The 16,936-nt window shown below is 41.4% G+C and overlaps 1 protein-coding gene across 4 annotated transcripts; it reads right to left on the bottom strand.

Moving 5' to 3' along the window:
* Positions 1-861: 861 nt before the first annotated feature.
* On the bottom strand, positions 862-15,640 carry LOC119558184 (uncharacterized transmembrane protein DDB_G0289901). Of its 4 annotated transcripts, none has more exons than XM_037871451.1 (5): positions 15,310-15,640; positions 12,944-14,794; positions 9,983-10,188; positions 4,351-6,567; positions 862-3,686 (listed from the first exon to the last, which is right to left on the bottom strand). In XM_037871451.1, the coding sequence occupies exons 2-5, from the start codon at positions 14,639-14,641 to the stop codon at positions 3,533-3,535; spliced, it is 4,275 nt and encodes a 1,424-aa protein (XP_037727379.1). In that variant the 5' UTR covers positions 14,642-14,794; positions 15,310-15,640; the 3' UTR covers positions 862-3,532. The 4 variants fall into 4 exon arrangements, with proteins under 4 accessions (XP_037727379.1, XP_037727381.1, XP_037727382.1 ...); XM_037871453.1 differs by having other exon boundaries at positions 866-3,686; positions 4,351-4,932; positions 15,310-15,637; XM_037871454.1 differs by lacking the exons at positions 862-3,686; positions 4,351-6,567 and adding an exon at positions 6,605-6,971 and having other exon boundaries at positions 15,310-15,636.
* Between the last annotated feature and the right edge of the window lie 1,296 nt (positions 15,641-16,936).

Genomic DNA, 16,936 nt, shown 5'->3' with positions numbered 1-16,936 from the left:
AGCCATGTGCGTTTGTTTACTCGCCCAGGACTCACAGGACACACGCGGCACAAGCTGGCAGTTGGGGTGGACCAAAGTTGCACTGGCCACCCCACCCCACCCCAAATTCCCCTCCCAAGGGTCATGTTTATCTTGCGCTTACAGTGGAAATTCCCTTAAACTTCATTCGTGTCGCCGTTGTTGCCATTGTTTTGGTCTGTTGCAGTTTTTCCGCACAGTTTGGTCCCCAAAGCATTTTATTGCTCATGCACGCGTACACGGTTTTCATGCAATTTGTCCTGAATTTTCCACGGGAAACGGGGATAAAGTCCGCCTGCCTCCCTCAGAAAATGTTGCACTTCATTTGACAAGGACATTGCTGTGGGCAGATGCCTCCCATTTTAATATCACGCGGCATAACTTTTTTTATACCCATTTTTTGTTTACCTACATTGAGAACCCTTATGCTGCTTTTTATAGATCTAGAGTTTAACGGAAATTCAATTTGCCAAAGCTTTAAGCTCTGGGTTTTATATCCTGCTGTTGATATTTCAAAAGCTTTTTCAGTTACAGGACATTTTTAAAGGAAAAAATCAGGATATAGAAGGGTTGCATTTAGGTAACAATTATAATAGATTATACAATTTTCAGTTTTGCACAAAACCAGGGATAAACAAAATTTTAAAAAAGCAATTTTGTTTATTTTGCAAACAGGGGATATCCCTAAAAGCTCTTCAATCCTGTAGAACACCCAAGTTAGGCCCCAAAAAAAGCTCTTTTGGGAGCTTTCTGCAAAGCTAACGGTCCAAATGGCCCTTCTAAGCGCCATTTCAATTTCCCCACATTTTAACGTATATCCCAATAAAAACACAATTTTCGATATTGATTCTTTTTAGTTTTGCTTCATTTCTTTATTTTCCGTTATGCTTTTAGTTTTTTGCTGCACTGCCAAAAATGAAAACACACTTTGATAAATACTTTGACGGCTTTTAAACCTAACAATAATAAAGTTTTTAATTATACTTTTACTTAGTTTTCTCTCTCTGTCTGTGTGTATGTGAGTGTTTCTGTGACTTACAATTAATATTTCTTTAAACAATTGCCCAAGATAATTAAATAACAGCACTGAACTAAAATGGATATAAATGAGTGGCGTGAGCAAGGAAAAAGGAAATTTTAAGTGCAACATCAGCAACATAGTATTAAATAAATATCCTTATGTTTCGCCAATACAAAAAAAAATAACTATGATTATTTAAAAAAAAAGTTGCTTAAATCCATAAAACGGATATTCAAGTATTTCATACACATACATATATATTTCGATATACATACACTGTATATAACATAATGTTTTCTTTTTTTTTTTGTTTTTATATTAATATTATCTTTTTTGTATGTTTTTAACATAGTTTTCTGGTTTTTGTTTGTTTTTGTGTGTGTTTCCTCCTCAACTTATAATTTTGTTTTTTGCATTTTTAATTTTTAGTTGTAGCTTTTTATGTTATTTCTTAAGATTTGGAAATTGTTAAATCATACAGTTGCTTAGGATTTACGCTTTGCTGCTCGAATGGGGATCTTTTGATGATAATGCTTGACAATGATAAGACGATAATGAATATTAAATGGAATTTCTCAGGATCTAGCGATCTGTTCTTCTAGCTTACAAAATTTGACTCACTTTTTGAATAGTTGCTTTCGCTTAATTCGCATTTTTAGTTTTTATGTTAGTTTTTTTTTTGCATAGTTTTGAAACGCAAGAAATTTAATTTCTTGCTTACAATATGACGAGTTTGTTGGCTCTTTTTACCTATATATTACACATGTATTAGCATATATCTGTTAATTTATGTAAATATTTCTAGAAAAAGACTTTTGAACCACGAAAAAATATTCCAAACGAATCAAAAAGGAAAACGAATTGCCCTCTTTGTGTGTGTTTTGATAATAATATGTAATCAGTTCTTTGAGTTCTCAGTTAAAAATGTTTGTTTGTTGTTTTGCTGTTGTTGTTTGACCAAACGAAATCCCAGCAGCTCTAGTCCATATATCATCGATAAGGTTACCCTCGAATATTGGTTAGTTGACATATAATGCCCAGAAATTGTTTTAGTTAGCCTACTTACAACCTAATATCCTCCAGAACACGCGCGCAAAAAAAATGTTTTGGGGACACACCTCTCTATCTTTCTCTCTAGGTTTTAGTTTTTTGTTTTTTGTTTTCTGTTTTACTTTTTGTCGTTTTAATAAATAGCTTAACAAACTAGAAACTCGAATGTACAGTGTGGGGCTTGAGTTGCTTGCCCCTTGGGATCTGAATCTGTCTAGGATCTATACTCTATCTACGGTCTCTTGCTCAGAAGGCGGCATCACCGGCATACCAAGGATGCACCCAGGGCGCCGATGGCGGCGGAGTGGGTGGATAGATGGTGGGCGACGGCTGGCCGTGTGTGTGATGGGCCGCCGCTGCTGCCGCCGCTGCTGCTGCTGCTGCTGCCGCATGATGGTGGGCCGCCGCAGCCGCTGCAGCATGATGATGATGATGGTGTTGATATGGTGCCGTAAATGCCGCCGCCGCTGCTGCCGCTGCACTTCCATAGTAGGATGCTGCGGCCAAGGCCGCTGCCGCCGCCGTTGGCGAGGCCGTCGAAGAGGAGTGCGTCGAGGAGGCAGGCGACAGGCTGGCCAGTCCAGCGGCACACACGCTGTGCCTGCGATGCATTATATGTCGCTGGGGTGGCGCCACCGCCGCCTGCTGTTGCTGCTGCTGCTGATGATGTTGCTGCTGCTGGGACGGTGCTGCTGCTGCTGCTGCTGCTGCTACCGCCGCCTGTGTCCTTCGCTGCCTATGCTGCTCCCATTCGGGCAGAACATTGCCCAATGGTGGACTCAGCATGCTGGCCGCCGCCTTGCCATATAAATTAGATAAGTACGCATGCTCCGCTTCGGCCATTTTTTGAGCCGCCGCCGCAGCAGTTCGGGGATTTTTGGCAGCCGTCTGCTCTGCATGCTGCCGCTTCTTCAACAGACGCTGCTGCTCATGCTGCTGCTGATGGTGGTGGTGCTGCTGCTGCTGGGCTGCTGTGTGATGCTGGGCGGCTGGATGGTGCGGGTGTGGGTTGTGGGAGTACAACATTTCGTATGTGTTGCTGGTGGTGTGTGCTGGTGTTGCTGATGTTGCAGGAGATCCTCGGCTTCCTGTGCCAGGTGGTGTGGCAGGAACTGGTGGAGCTGGCGGCGGTGCTAGTGCCCTCCGCCTGGTCAGAACTTCGCCACCGCTCACATTCGCTGGCGGTGTGAGGGCCCGTCTCCTCAACGAAGTGCCTGCCACCAAAGATGCTGCTGCTGCTGCTGCTGCTGCTGATGATGATGTAGCTGTTGATCTTGTATGAACTGTGGCTGCAATGTTGCTGCCTGTTGTGGCTGTTGTTGTGCTGGATGTTGGTTGTGTTGTCGGTGTGGTTGTTGGTATTGTGGCTGCTGCTGCTGCTGTTTTTGTTGTGGTTGTTGTTGTTGTTGTTGGTGGCAAATGTTGTGCTCCCCAGCTTAATTCCTAGCTCGTGCGCGTCCTTTTGGCCGGCGGCTGCTCCGGCTGGCGCGTCATGAAGGTCAGCTGCGTCATGTACTTGATGATGTCGCGCACCTGCACCAGCGGCATGTTCTCGTTGTAGTTGCGGTCGAACTCCATCAGGATCTGCACCTGTCGCCTGCGAATATTCCAAGAGATTGCCATCAGTTAGGGTTTACAGTATATATGGGTAAAATATATGTCGGAAGAAATACATCAAACAATCGTCTTATAATATGATGAATAAACAAACATATGGCTTATCTTACTTACTATATCAATTGCATTCTAGGCAAATTCAAAAAATCCTTTCTCATTGAAATTGTATTTATCTTCATTCAAACAAGCTCATGTTTATTTACATGAAACTGACAGCATTTTCATTATGCACTTGTTGAAATTCATATGAAAAATTCTTGACATCTGCCTGCTTTTCGGTTGACTGCATTTCAAATATAATATTCCTTTGACAGCCTTTTAATGAGTTCTTCGATATTGCAATATCAATTACGTTCACACAAAATAGCTTGAATTTGTTGCAAAAAAATGATTGGGAAAGCAAAAGCAATTTGCTAGCAACTGATTATAGAAAGCTAGGAAGCTTAAATTTCCAATAAAAATTACCAAAAACCATTTTTGCAACATAGTTTGATATTCTTTAAGCATTTTGTTCTTGCAGACATTGCCACAACTTTAAGATTCTTAGATTTTGTTTAGATTGAATCACTTTAACAGAGAAACTAGGTATTTTCAGAGGCTTTTACTAGGGTATAGATAGCATGTATATACATTTTTTAACTCACCGATTCGCCTTGTAGAGCTCCACGCCGAGGGCCTCAATCAGCCGCTTGCAGTGATCCAGCGGCACCGAGGGAAAGAAGTTCTTCTGGAACTCGATGAGGGTCATCAGCTGCTCGGAGTCGTTGTAGGCCTTCATGTTGATGCAGGGCACCAGGTGCTTGTCGACGCACACCTTTTGCACCTTGTACGGCGTCAGGTTCATGTTGTTGGTGGGTATTTCGGGTATGACGCACAACCGTTGGGCACTATCCGCCGCACTGGCCGCCGCCACTAATGCCGCATGCCGTTGCAGATGCATGGAGGCGCTATTGGATGAGGCACTACCATTGCCGGTTGAGCCATTGCCCGAGGAACCCGAATTACTTGTACCATTGTTATTGTTGCCTGAAGAATTCGCTGAACTGCCAGAATTTCCACCAGAATTCGAGGAACTGCGTCCATTTTGCTGGGCATGCTGGGCATGATGGGCTGCGGCGGCGGCCAAACGTTGATGCTGGGCCACCGCTGCCGCTGCCACCTGTTGCTGCTGCTGGGCGACCGCCGATGAGTGTTGCTGCAAATAGGCCGCCGATGCAGCGAGTGACCTTCGGGAGGAGGACAGATCGATTACGTCAGTGGGTGTGGGTGGTTGTTGTTGTTGTTGGGTGGTTTGTGTATTGCTGTGGTTACTACTAGTTTGGCTGTGTGTCTGACGAATGTAATTACTATTATTATGATTATTATTATTATTATTATTATTACTCCGCCGTCCGCCTGAATTTGAACTAACCCCTAATGAATTATTATTGCTAGCTAGCGAAAGTATGGCCATGGGTAGATTATTGCTTTTGGTTGAACAAATCACGCTCTTTTGCCGACCACTTGCCCCGCTGGATGACCCCACCACACCACCGGCTCCACCCGCCCCACTTGTTGATCCCCCTCCACCGCCGCCGCCGCCGCCGCCGCCGCCACTGCTCAGCGGTGATGCCGCCGTATTCGAGGCACTCGAACTGGAACACGAACTCGATGGCGAATGCAGAAAATGTCCCGGCAACTGTGGTGTTATCGTCACATTCGGATTGGAGGCCAATGTCAGGGTGGCCACATTTCCCAGGGCCATGCCCATGTTTAGGCCACCCACCACCGATGGCGACATCGGTGGCGATATATACGAAGGTACCAGGTGATTTTGATTGTTTGCACCATTATTGCTACTGGAATTGGTTTGTATGAATGTCGAGAGATCCGGATTGGCCAGAACCTTTTGTATAACAGCTCGCATCTCGTCCGTCATCACGGTGCACTTCTTTTCGAAATCCTCGAGAGCTTGTGTGGAGTTAAGCGGTATGGTAGTGCCACTTCCAGTGCTGGCCACTCCTCCATCAGCTGATGCTCCTCCACCACCACCACCACCACCACCGCCTCCTCCTCTTCTGCTGCTTTTGGTCAGAGTTATCTCGGCACCCGAACCATCTGGTATCAATGGTGGCACTATGGGTTTGGTAAAGGTAACACCACCAGATTTTAGACTTTTATTCGCCTTATTGGGATTATTATAGTCCAGCATGGTAATCAGATCTGTGTCCAGCGGCAGGGAGGGCAGGGCTGGAAAGTTTTGCTTTCCGGTTGGATGATGATGAATCGAATTGGGATTGCTGGGATTACCATGGGCAGTGCCGGTACTTGCACCCTTTAGCTGCTGACTGAAGAGCAAACGTTGGGCGGGTGTCAGTTGATTCCACAAGGCTAAATTCGTGTAGTCCGCTCGAGTCGAGGGCAGGTTGTAGTTGAAGGCATTGTTGCTGCTGGCGCCAGCGCCAACAGCCACGCCCCCTGTACCGCCGCCGACACCACCGCCTCCTAAAAGAGCCTGAACATAGCCAGCCGCAGCAGCAGCGGCCACAGCGGCCGCCGAATTGGAGTTGTTGCTGCTGGCATTGTTGCTGCTGCTGCTGCTGTTGTTACTTCTCATGTTGCTGCTGTTGCTGTTGCTGCCGTGACTTTTGGCTAAGGCATGTTGCTGCTGCTGCTGCTGCTGCTGTTGCTGTTGTTGATGGTGATGATGGTGGTGGCTAGTATTGTTCTGGTTGTTTGGTGAGGAGTGTTGCTGTGGTGCATGGTTGTTGTTGCTGTTGTTGTTGTTGTTGTTGTTAAATGTGCTGTTCTGGTGTCGTTGTTGTTGCGGTTGTTGTGTCTGTTGCTGTTGTTGTTGCACCAGTGACTGCTCGACATTTGACCTAGAAACATTATATACAATACATAAGTCGAGGTGACCGCCCCTTTTTTTTTGTTTTTTTTTAGCTTTTTTTTTATTTACAATTGTCTTTTGTTTTTATATTAGTTTTTTTTCGTTTCTTAAGGACTCTTTTGCATTTTTCAATCGATTTTGTTGTAATTGTCATTCCTCATCAACTAACTAATTCTTAAAACACTGGGATTTTCTTGGTTTTGATCTCATCTCTTTTGGTATGCATTTGAATTTTGATTTTTGAATCTCGTTGAGTGGCCCGCACGTCCCTCATCTTCTTCTGCCTCTTCCTCTTCATCTTCATCTTCTGCATCCGTAATTGCACTTGATTTGCCGATTTAAACATATCGGAGACATCGATATCCCCATTGCCTTGGCCTTTGCGCTCGACTGCTGCCGATGAAAACAAATGAGAGAAAACCAGGTGGCGATAGTCAATTATCGTTGGTTTTTTTAAAAGCCCGATTTGTTTAATGATGTAAATTTGATGAATTTTGCTGTGCTTTACTCTCTGCTCTTTCCTTTTTTCTTCAAAAAAAAAATATAAAAATATTTCTCAGTGCTCTTTTAAACTATATTACCCTTTTTCTTAAATTTACATATATTTAAAAACAGAAATCTTACTTTATTGTTTACTTCTGAATTAATATTATTATTTTTTGAAGGCTTTTTTGTTTGAGTGTTTTGTTTGTTTGTGTTTTTATGTAATTATATGAGATGCAATAAATATACATCAGTTTGAAAAAGCTTTCAAAAAAAGCTTTTCCTCTCTTTTCTTATTTTTTGCCCCGATTAATTATATATTTTTTAAAGCAAGGTTTTGAATTCAGAATCGATTGTCATACATTTTTCATCGAGTGATATTACTTCAACTTTTGTACACGCATTATATATAATGTATCTAGGATCTTTCACTGTATTTTGTACTTTGTATCTTTTGGTTTTAGTGGTGTGTTTGTGTGTGTGAGAGATAGGGGGAGGGGTTGGGTGGGGCCAAACGGGGTTAAAAAAACCTGCCACCACCAATAAAAGCTTGTTCTCGTTGTTGTTGTTGCTGCTGCTGCCTTGTATTTTTCCCCTTTTTTTATATATGTAGGTATATGTTTTTTTTTTTAACTTTTTCGTTCGTCACAAGTCGTGAGTCATACCACGTGTTTGTGTGTGTGTGTTGTGTTTTCATGTATGTGTGAGAGAGTTTGAGGTGTTTTTTTTTTGTGTGTGTGTGTGATAACATTAGGGGTAGTCAGTACACACAGCCATTAAATAAATGTAGATATGTTTTTTGTTGCATTTAGATATATTTAATATATATTTAACCATATTTTATAGGTAAGTCATTTCGGGTTTTTCTCTTTTATTATGCGAATTTATGTTTTTCAAAATATGTTGTAGTTCCTCTTTAACATCAAATTATCAATATATTACACAAAGAAGAAAAAAAAAAAGAGTTTTTAGAGCAAAACAAGGAAAAGGTATTATTATAATAATATACAAAGTTAGGTTATAACGAAATCATCATCATTCCATTGAAAAAAGAAACAAATACATGTACGTTTTCATATATCTATAATGTTTATAAAGAATTGTATACTACTTTCATTTTTTGAACTTAGTCAAGTCGGGAAGGTCATGCAATCGCTACGGATACTTTTCGGATATTGAGAGTTATATGCTCTGTTTATATGATAACTCTACAATATGATGTATGTACAGATGCGTGTGTGGGTGTGTGTGTGGGCGTATTCGTGTGTTGTGTGTGTGTTGTGTTGTATTTTGGGTTTAGTTCTACTGGACTTATATATGGAGTAAGTAGGCGGTAGTGGTGTTAATCGATCAGGTAGAACCGCGTTATCCCAGTGTGAGCGTTATATTCTTAGTCTCCACCTTAGTCGCGCCTCCGATACCGATTGCTTATTTATTTCACTCTACTTTTTTCGAGAGCCTTTCTTGAGCCACCCTAATGCATGCCGTAAGAGGTTAGGAATCTGGAGACCCGAAAATAAAAAAGAGAGAACAAAAGCTCGTCAAGTATTTGCAAAAAGTGGTCGTTTCGAATCGGTTAGTAATAAGATTTAAATGTTGTTTTTTTTTTGGTCTTTTGGAAAATGTTATGAGGGGAATTGGTATTTTTGTGGTTTGGTTGATTGGTGTTTGGTAATTATTTTGAAAAACATAAAATCAAATTCTGTTGGAAATCTAAAAAAAAAAAAATTGGTAGTTGAACATTACTGCCCTTTAGTTTACCGTTAATACACTACAGAAAACCGAAATAAATATAGATTAAAGTTTCAAACTCGAAACCGAAAATACGCTTAAAGATCAAGACTAGAACATTTGCTTACAGATATGTTTTAGCTCTATACTGAATATAACTTTGGAAAAATTACAGAGTTTACACATTTTTGGCTTTTCCGACTAGAAGAACAGCAATAATTGTTCTTTGTATGGGAAATTACGTTTAAAAGAGTAATTAACTTAATGTGTTGCATGAATTTGAAAGGCAAAAAACAAAGAGCAGAGAGAATTTATGGGAGGAACGAGTAATATATTTTATATTTTTTTTAAGACGATATAAAACACAGATCAAAACTTCAAATAAAATGCGTGCACAAACGCCGATATGGTTCATTATTATATATCTAACATTGAGAATGGGAAAAACAATCGGTGCAATATATATTTCTTCTTTTTTTTTTTTTTTTTTTTTTGAAAAGAGCATAAAGAAAGAACAACAAAATATTAAAAATATATATTGACTTTCCTGAGATTGCAAAAAAATCATGTGGGTACCCTAATGGCTGAGCAATTTAGACTTAAGCAGCGATTTCTCAATGTCCATAGCATACAATTCCCCCCACTACACCCAGCATATTACACAATTACTGACTACTAAGCATTATTTCAAAGTTATAGATATATATCGCTAATTAAGCTCGCCACGTCCTTCAACTTATCGATTTTCGGAGGCATCAAAAATGACATTAGATGCATTTCAGCCAAGACATTGAGAACTCAACCCTTAGAGCGACTTAGTAAAATGTGTGTATTATATATGTATAATATAAACAACAGCGAAAAAATAGAGTATAAGGTTTTTTTTTTTTTTTGTTTTTGTTTTTTTTTTGATATTGGCAAAAACGAATTACAACAAAATTTGAAAAACACAATTTCTGCGCATTTGTATCCGAGATTTTTAAATAAAATCAACGTACTAAATGTAATTAATGTAAATATAGTCATAAGGAAAGGCAAAATCAAATGTAGAATCAATAAGTTCTAATTTTTTCCTTGGTTAATTTCTTTTTTTTTTTTTCTTTTTTCATTTTTCAAGGACAGTAGTGGGGGGAAAGATTTAAACAATCGATAGTGGGAGGAGGAGACTATGGACTGTCGGTTCTACTTACATGTGGTTGGCATTCTGGCCCGCCGCCGAGCGGACGAGGGGAGGTGGGGCGTTCCCGCCACCCCCGCTGTGGTTGTTCACCGAGGACATGGAGATCGCGGGATTGTTGTAGGAATACGGCTGCCGGCTGCCGCCGCTCATCATCAGGTTGTTCATGTGCTCCCGGTAGCTTCCCACGCGATTTGCGTTCGCATGCGTTTGCTGGGCCTAATGGAAAATGCAAGAAAAATGGGGAAAATTAGCTAAATTGAACGACGGCTATTATCTATATATATCTGTATATGTATGTATATATAAAACTCTCATTGAAATTGTGGGAAACAAGGCAAGGCTCAAACCAATAGATATATAGCTTCCGAACTTTTACCACACACTCTTAGTATAGTACCGATTTGTGCTAAAAATGGATTTTTTGTCAAGTCAACCACAAACAGCTCCAAATAAACTAAATTTTTAAGGTCCAAAATCACAGTAAATTGTGCTAGTTCTTTATCTATATCTTATATATCTAATATGGCTCAAAACTTCAGTTACTTTTTGTATATGGTCGTAATCAATACTGTTATAAGACCTTGCCCTAACAAAGTAAACAAAGTAAAGAACCTGAAAGTATAAGTATTTCTGCGGAACTGATATTTATACCCCTCTCACAAATATTTAACTTCCCATTTAAGCCAAACAGAAACATAATAAGTATTGAACACAAATTAAAGTAATAAATTGCCTCTTGCTATTGATTTGATAATTAAAAATAACCACTTAGTTAGTTAATCGTTTAAGTGACCTACTTTTCTACATATGTATGTACGTATATGGGCAATTAAGTCTGCATAATTAACCATTATGGATCCAGATTGCAATTACCATGGATTCAATTGCAAAGGAGGCGGAAGCTTCATATGACCAATGCGAATTAGTTCACATACAAAAATCAATTACCAGCCATCTATTAACCTTTTTTTCGTGCTATTTTAACGATTATATGTACGATTAGAATTACGTTTTCAAGTTTGAGATTTGATAAGATTGTTATTACTCATATCGAGTATCTAGAGACGGCTAGTATTCTTTGGCGTGAGTAGCGAGTTTTTTTTTTTGTTGTGTTTACGTTTCGAAAGTTGGAGGTCAAATTTATTTTTTGGAGGTCAAGCAAAATTGTTTGAACTCTTTATAGTTTTATAAAATCAATACGAATAGAAGATAACAACCTATCTTGAATTCAACGATAGAGATACTTGCAAAGTATTTATTAAATTATAGTTACTAGTTAAACTAGAAATTATACTAGTAATACATTAAAAAAAAAAGAAAATATATGAAAATAAATTAGAAATCTTGGGTTTATTTTATGCAAGTTTCACTGTAGAGACGATAGCAACAACAGCAACATCAACAGGTTGTGGCCAACACACACACACACACACACACACGCTGGGGGAAAGAGATGGGGATGGGCCAAGAGGGAGATGGAGCCACTCTCCTATGCACACCATTCCACCACACCGATGACCTAGTTTTTGATGCCGTCGAACGCTGCTGCTGCGCTGTTGCCAAACTGTGAAAAAATCTGCTAGAAAAAAAAAAGCAAAACACGCTAACACAAACAGCGATTTATATACATACATCTATGTAAGTCCCAACATGTAAGTTTGTGTGCGCTACAAGCGAGGCCAACAAAACATGGCCATGCACTCTCTAGAGAAAACCCTCTGTACACCACATATTTTATACCCCCATTACATTCCATTTCCATTTTTTTTTTTTTTTGGCCCGATCTCTACCAATTCCCAAGTTCTTCAAGTGGCTTGAATTTTCTTCATCAATGATGGCAGAAGAAAAAAAAACTTGTTTTAAATGGGATTCTAAGCTGTGACCTAATTTTAGAAATTTACAGTGTAACATATCAATAGCGAAATTGTTATAATATATATAATATATATAATATCTAAACAGAACTTTTAAGACCTCTTCATTAAAGGGCAACCCCTATATTATCTAGTCTAACTATTACATAACCAATAGGTTCAATTAAAGGTAATGTAACTAAACTATGGGTGCGATTGCAAAATAATTCCATTTCATAGTTAAACAAAGGAGTGGTGGAAAATTTGTTACACCAAAAATTCTAGGAATTCGGGAGCACCTAAAGTAATGGAAATATTTATTTCAAGTGAATACAATTTTGAATCATGTAATTAACCCTTTGAGTATATTAAGTTTCAAATAACAAATCCAGTTCCACAAAAAAGTGCAACCAACTGGAGTAGTATTCCCAAATAAATAAAAGGAGGAAGGATCGATATTTGTTTTTTCTGTGTACCAAGTACAATGTATCACATTAGAATTACGTATAATTAGGTATTGTCAACAATGTCGTTTTTTTTTTTTACAAAGAACGATATTACATTTTTATAATTTACACAAGTTAATGGTAAAGCAACAAACGTTTTCTGGGAATATACGTTTTTCCATTTGTTAGAGAGACAAACATTTGTTTGATGTACAAGAATACAAAGTAACATGATCCAATTTGTATAGAGTGTATAGGCTTTTACAAGTGTTTTCGATTGATATTATTATGATATTATTGATTCGGGTTATTCAACTTGATCGAAATCCTCAGCGAGATAGTGTTAAAAGCAGGGTACATCTTCTTCTTCATTTTACAAATGGGTTAGTATAATGTTGGTATAATGACAATTTTTATAGAGTGTATAGGCATTCACAAGTGTTTCCAAGTGATATTATGATATAATTGATATGGATGTGGTCAGGGTTAGTTTGTTCCCAAAAATTTTAAAATCAATCGATCGAAATCCTGAGCGAGGTAGTGGTAAAAGCAGGGTACATCTTCTTCTTCATGTGGCTTCGGGTTAGTATTTTACAAATGGGTTAGTATGGTTTAAAGTGCGAAATAAGAGTAGTAGTATTGCAGTGACCCCAGTTAATGGACAACACTCACCATCATTTGGGCGTGGAGCTGTAGGTTACTCTGCCCGGACATCCAGCCGCTGCTGGCCAGCGCCTGCACGGTGGCCTGCGATAGCATCCTGTTGTTGCCCTGCGACTGCTGGAGCATTGAGGCTGCCGCCGCCGCCTGGGAATTGAAGGCCGCCACCGCGGCTGCCCCAAAACTGTTGGCCGCACTGGCCACCCCATTGGCGCCGGCGGCGGCTGCTGCTGCGGCGGCGCGTTGCTTCATCATGTGCTGCTGTTGCGCCGAGGCAGCTGCCGCAGCTGCGGCCGAGGCATGTTGCTGTTGCTGCTGCGACTTGGAGGTCACCTGTTGACCACCACCACCACCACCACCGCCGCCGCCGCCACCGCCGCCACCCGCCGAATTCGAGGACGAGGATGTGGAGGAATTCTGGCCCAGGCCACCGCCACCGCTGGAGGAAGAGGAGGACCCTCCTCCGCCGCCACCGCCGCCGCTCGACGATCCAGAGCCCGATGTCGTCACCTTGGGCGGCGGCGCCGAGGGCTGTCGCGTCCAGTTCACCGAATTATTGACATTGGCCCTATTGCCAATCAGCAGATTCGAGTCAACCACCTTGCTTGGCCAATAGTCCTCGAATTCGGTGCCATTGGGAAAGTAGCTCTTGATGTCCGTCAGCGAAATGACGGCCACATTCTCGCTGGAGAAGAGCTCGTTGCGTATGCCCTGCACCTTGCAACAGAACTTCAGATAGGCCAGATCCCAGCCATTGAGCAGCTCTGCCTTGGTCTTTAGATTCTCAGTCTCGCCCTCGAAGTAGAAGAGCGGCACAACCTGCTGGTTATTGCGCACAGTGTACGGCACCACCGATTCCTTGTTGATGCGTATGAAGCCGCATTTCTCCGATGGCGTCTTGCTGCCGGAGACCAGTTTGCGATAGCAAATGTCGAGGAACTGATAGAATTTGGAGGCATCGCTGAGACGCACCACCAAATCCTTTTGATTGAAGATATCGCGACCGAATTCGCTGTCACAATGCTTGTGATTGATCTCGATGAAGAGACGGGCCTCGGCATCTGTGATATAATAGCTGCGCACGCAGGTGCAGCTGGAGTAGATGTCGGGATGCAGGCAATTGAGATACTTGCCCAGCAGTTTCAGCTCGATCATGCGAACGGAGCAGTACTTCTCCGATTGCCTAAAGATGTATGGGATGGACACCTTGCCGAATTGGGCCCAACCAAAGTGCCCGTTGATCGACTCCTCGTCGCAGGGACCCGCTGATGATGAGGACTTCTTGTCCGAACCGGCAGAATCACTGCTGATGGCCCCATTGGAGCGACCGTTGGCTGCTAAGGCGGGCACCACCTGCATGGTACCGTTGGGTAGTTTCTGATGACGGGACAGGTAACTCATGATGTTTGTCTGACCATTGCCATTGGTGATCGGTGGCTGCATGTTGCCACCGGATGTGGCAGAGGAGCCGCCGCCGCCGCCGCCACCGCCATTTGAATGCTGCATGGCCGCTTGACGGGATGCCTGCTGGGCGGCCTGTTGCTTCTGTTGCTCCTTCATCTTGGCGGCCAGTTCGCGTATCTCGGCGTCATCGGGACGCTCCTGTTTGACGGGCGGACCCAGAGATCCGCCCAAGCTGGTGCCGTGGAGCGGCAAATTCTGGCCATTTGCATCGATGACGCTGGTAATCTGCACATCCTCGCTGGCCATCGCTCCACTTTAGCTCGCTCTCGCTCGCTCTTTCGCTCTTGAATGCTCTGTCTTGCTCTCGCCCTCTTGGTGTCCTCTGGCTATTGATATCCTTTTTTGGTTTTTCCCCGGTTATCCTTTTTTTTCACAGTGGGCTTGGATTCATTTAAGGAGCTGCATGAGAAATTTTTTTGGTTATAGATGACTTCTCTATCAATCAATCACTCAATTTCCATTTCATATGTCAAGAATGTCAAAAATTTCAAAAAAAAAAATGTTGGTTGGGTTTTGAACCCGGTCTTTTTTTTTAAAGATACACAGCAATTATATTTTACATTATTCACATATCAAAGGGAAATCGGTAATTGTGTTTTTTATTTATTTGTTGTCTCAAGGGGTTTGTAAATATTTTTGTTTTCAGTTAAACAGAACACGGGGAAAAAATAAAGAGCCGGCTTTCTTTCTCTCTCTGACACACTGGTCACACTGGCCGGCTCACACACACAGATGCACACGTGCTCGTTCTCTTTTTTGCTATTTTTTTTTTGTATAGCTACTTTCCAAGTGTGCGTGCGCCAGTGCGCGCACTTTAATTTGTTGTTGTTTTTTTAGGCACACAACACTTAGTTTTCACATTTTCTGGTTGTTTTTATGGTATATAGATTATATGTATGTATGTATACACTTACACAAACAAACGCTGACTGCATTTTTGCAGTGTGGCAAAAAAACAAAACTATTTTATGCATTTGTCGTTATATATGTATTAGTGGCTGCTTTTCTCTCTCGCTTATGTATGTTTTTGGTTAATTATATTCCTTATTTGTTGTTGTCGCGACGACGCTGGTTGGACAAAAAAAAAAACAAGTTGTTGCTGGCGTATTCGCACTTTTTCGCTATTTCGCTTTAGCGCTTTTTCCGCTTTCGACGCCGACGTACGTCCGCCCGTCTTCGCAATACACAAACGAGTGTCGATTGCCGAGAAACAACCGTTCACCGCGCACAAACGAGTGTGATCGTTGTTACGAAAATTATTTCAACGAAGTCAACTGAAAAATGTGTGCGGCGCGGGCAGCGACGCCTACTGCGGCAGCGGATGCAGAGCGCAAAAGAAAAACGGAAAACACGAAATACGACGAACGGAAAACACAACAAAAAAGTACACACTGGCAGCGCAGTCGGCGTCGCTGCAACGCTGCCACGAACATTTTGCCGAATGGTTGTTGTTATTGTTGTTGCTGCTCGCTGTTCCCTTTTCGCCTTTTGTCCCCCCCCCCGCCTTGTGCATTTTCTTCCTCCGCCTTCTCTCTCTCACTCTCTCTGCTTCCTCTCATCGACTAGCTCTAAGCTGCGACGCCGACGTCGACGTCGCGGCCACGTTACAACTTACAGTGGTTTCAAATTATGCAACTAACCGAATATTTGCGGGATCGATAATTTTCGACATAACCTAAAAATCCAGAAAATAAATTGAGGATGGATTACTAGATCGATTTATTACTGCTCACTATAATCAATCATTTTCGATATAACTTATATGTATGTACATATGTACATAAATCAAGAAAATAAATTGAATGCTGGATTACAGAACCGATTTCGTACTTCTCAATACGGGGAATTGAAAAATAATAACCGATTCAGGGACCCAAAGTAGCAGGCCCACTGGGTTTTCCAATTTTGATGATTAATACATTCTTCTTTGATTTTCGAATTCGTACAAACACAAATGCAAAGGGGTTACTTATGGTTCCTGGTAAATTATATTTATGTCAAAAACACTTGAGTTTGTATTACTTATTCCTGAAAAACTATATGGTATTTCAATAGTTCTTGGAAATAACAGTTTGTATTAATCTCCTTTTGCGGCTTAGTCATAGAAATTCTGTGAGTTTTATTATCTTTCATATAACATTAGTTGGAATAAATGTAGAAAATGTTGATAGTAGTAGAAACATTGAATTGTGGTTTTAAACTGAATTCCCCCCAAGTTCATTTGTTTCTACATATATATGTACATATGTACCTACATATGCACATATGTATGTATAATGTCTTAGAAACTTTCCCTTTGCCTGGGCTATTTATCATAATTCAACCACGGTGCAAGGAAAGCTTAAGCTACGCTATGCTATGTACAAGACCTACACACACAGGTTCACACAGAACTGCCTGGGTCACAGTATTGGTATTGGTTTTGGTATTGGTATTGGTGGTGTGATGATGATGTTGTAGCTTTTGCTTTTGCGGGGGTGTGGGTGGGTGGGTGCTCTCTGTGGGCGGAGGCGTGGCGGGGGCGTCTCTATTTTTGGCAGG

This window comes from Drosophila subpulchrella, chromosome X (genome assembly GCF_014743375.2).
Source record: "Drosophila subpulchrella strain 33 F10 #4 breed RU33 chromosome X, RU_Dsub_v1.1 Primary Assembly, whole genome shotgun sequence".
In the NCBI taxonomy this organism is placed as follows: Eukaryota; Metazoa; Arthropoda; class Insecta; order Diptera; family Drosophilidae; genus Drosophila; species Drosophila subpulchrella.
Note: the sequence above shows the minus strand (reverse complement) of the source record. Positions and strands in the feature narration are given on the sequence as shown.

What these genes read in the sequence shown, in the direction of transcription:
- LOC119558184 (XM_037871451.1), bottom strand. Translation starts at nt 14,641, where the DNA reads ATGGCCAGCGAGGATGTGCAGATTACCAGCGTCATCGATGCAAATGGC. An exon ending in GGCCAGAATGCCAACCACAT is followed by an intron (nt 6,568 to 9,982) that starts GTAAGTAGAACC and finishes TAATGTTTCTAG; the next exon opens with GTCAAATGTCGAGCAGTCAC. An exon ending in GAGCTCTACAAGGCGAATCG is followed by an intron (nt 3,687 to 4,350) that starts GTGAGTTAAAAA and finishes GAATATTCGCAG; the next exon opens with GCGACAGGTGCAGATCCTGA.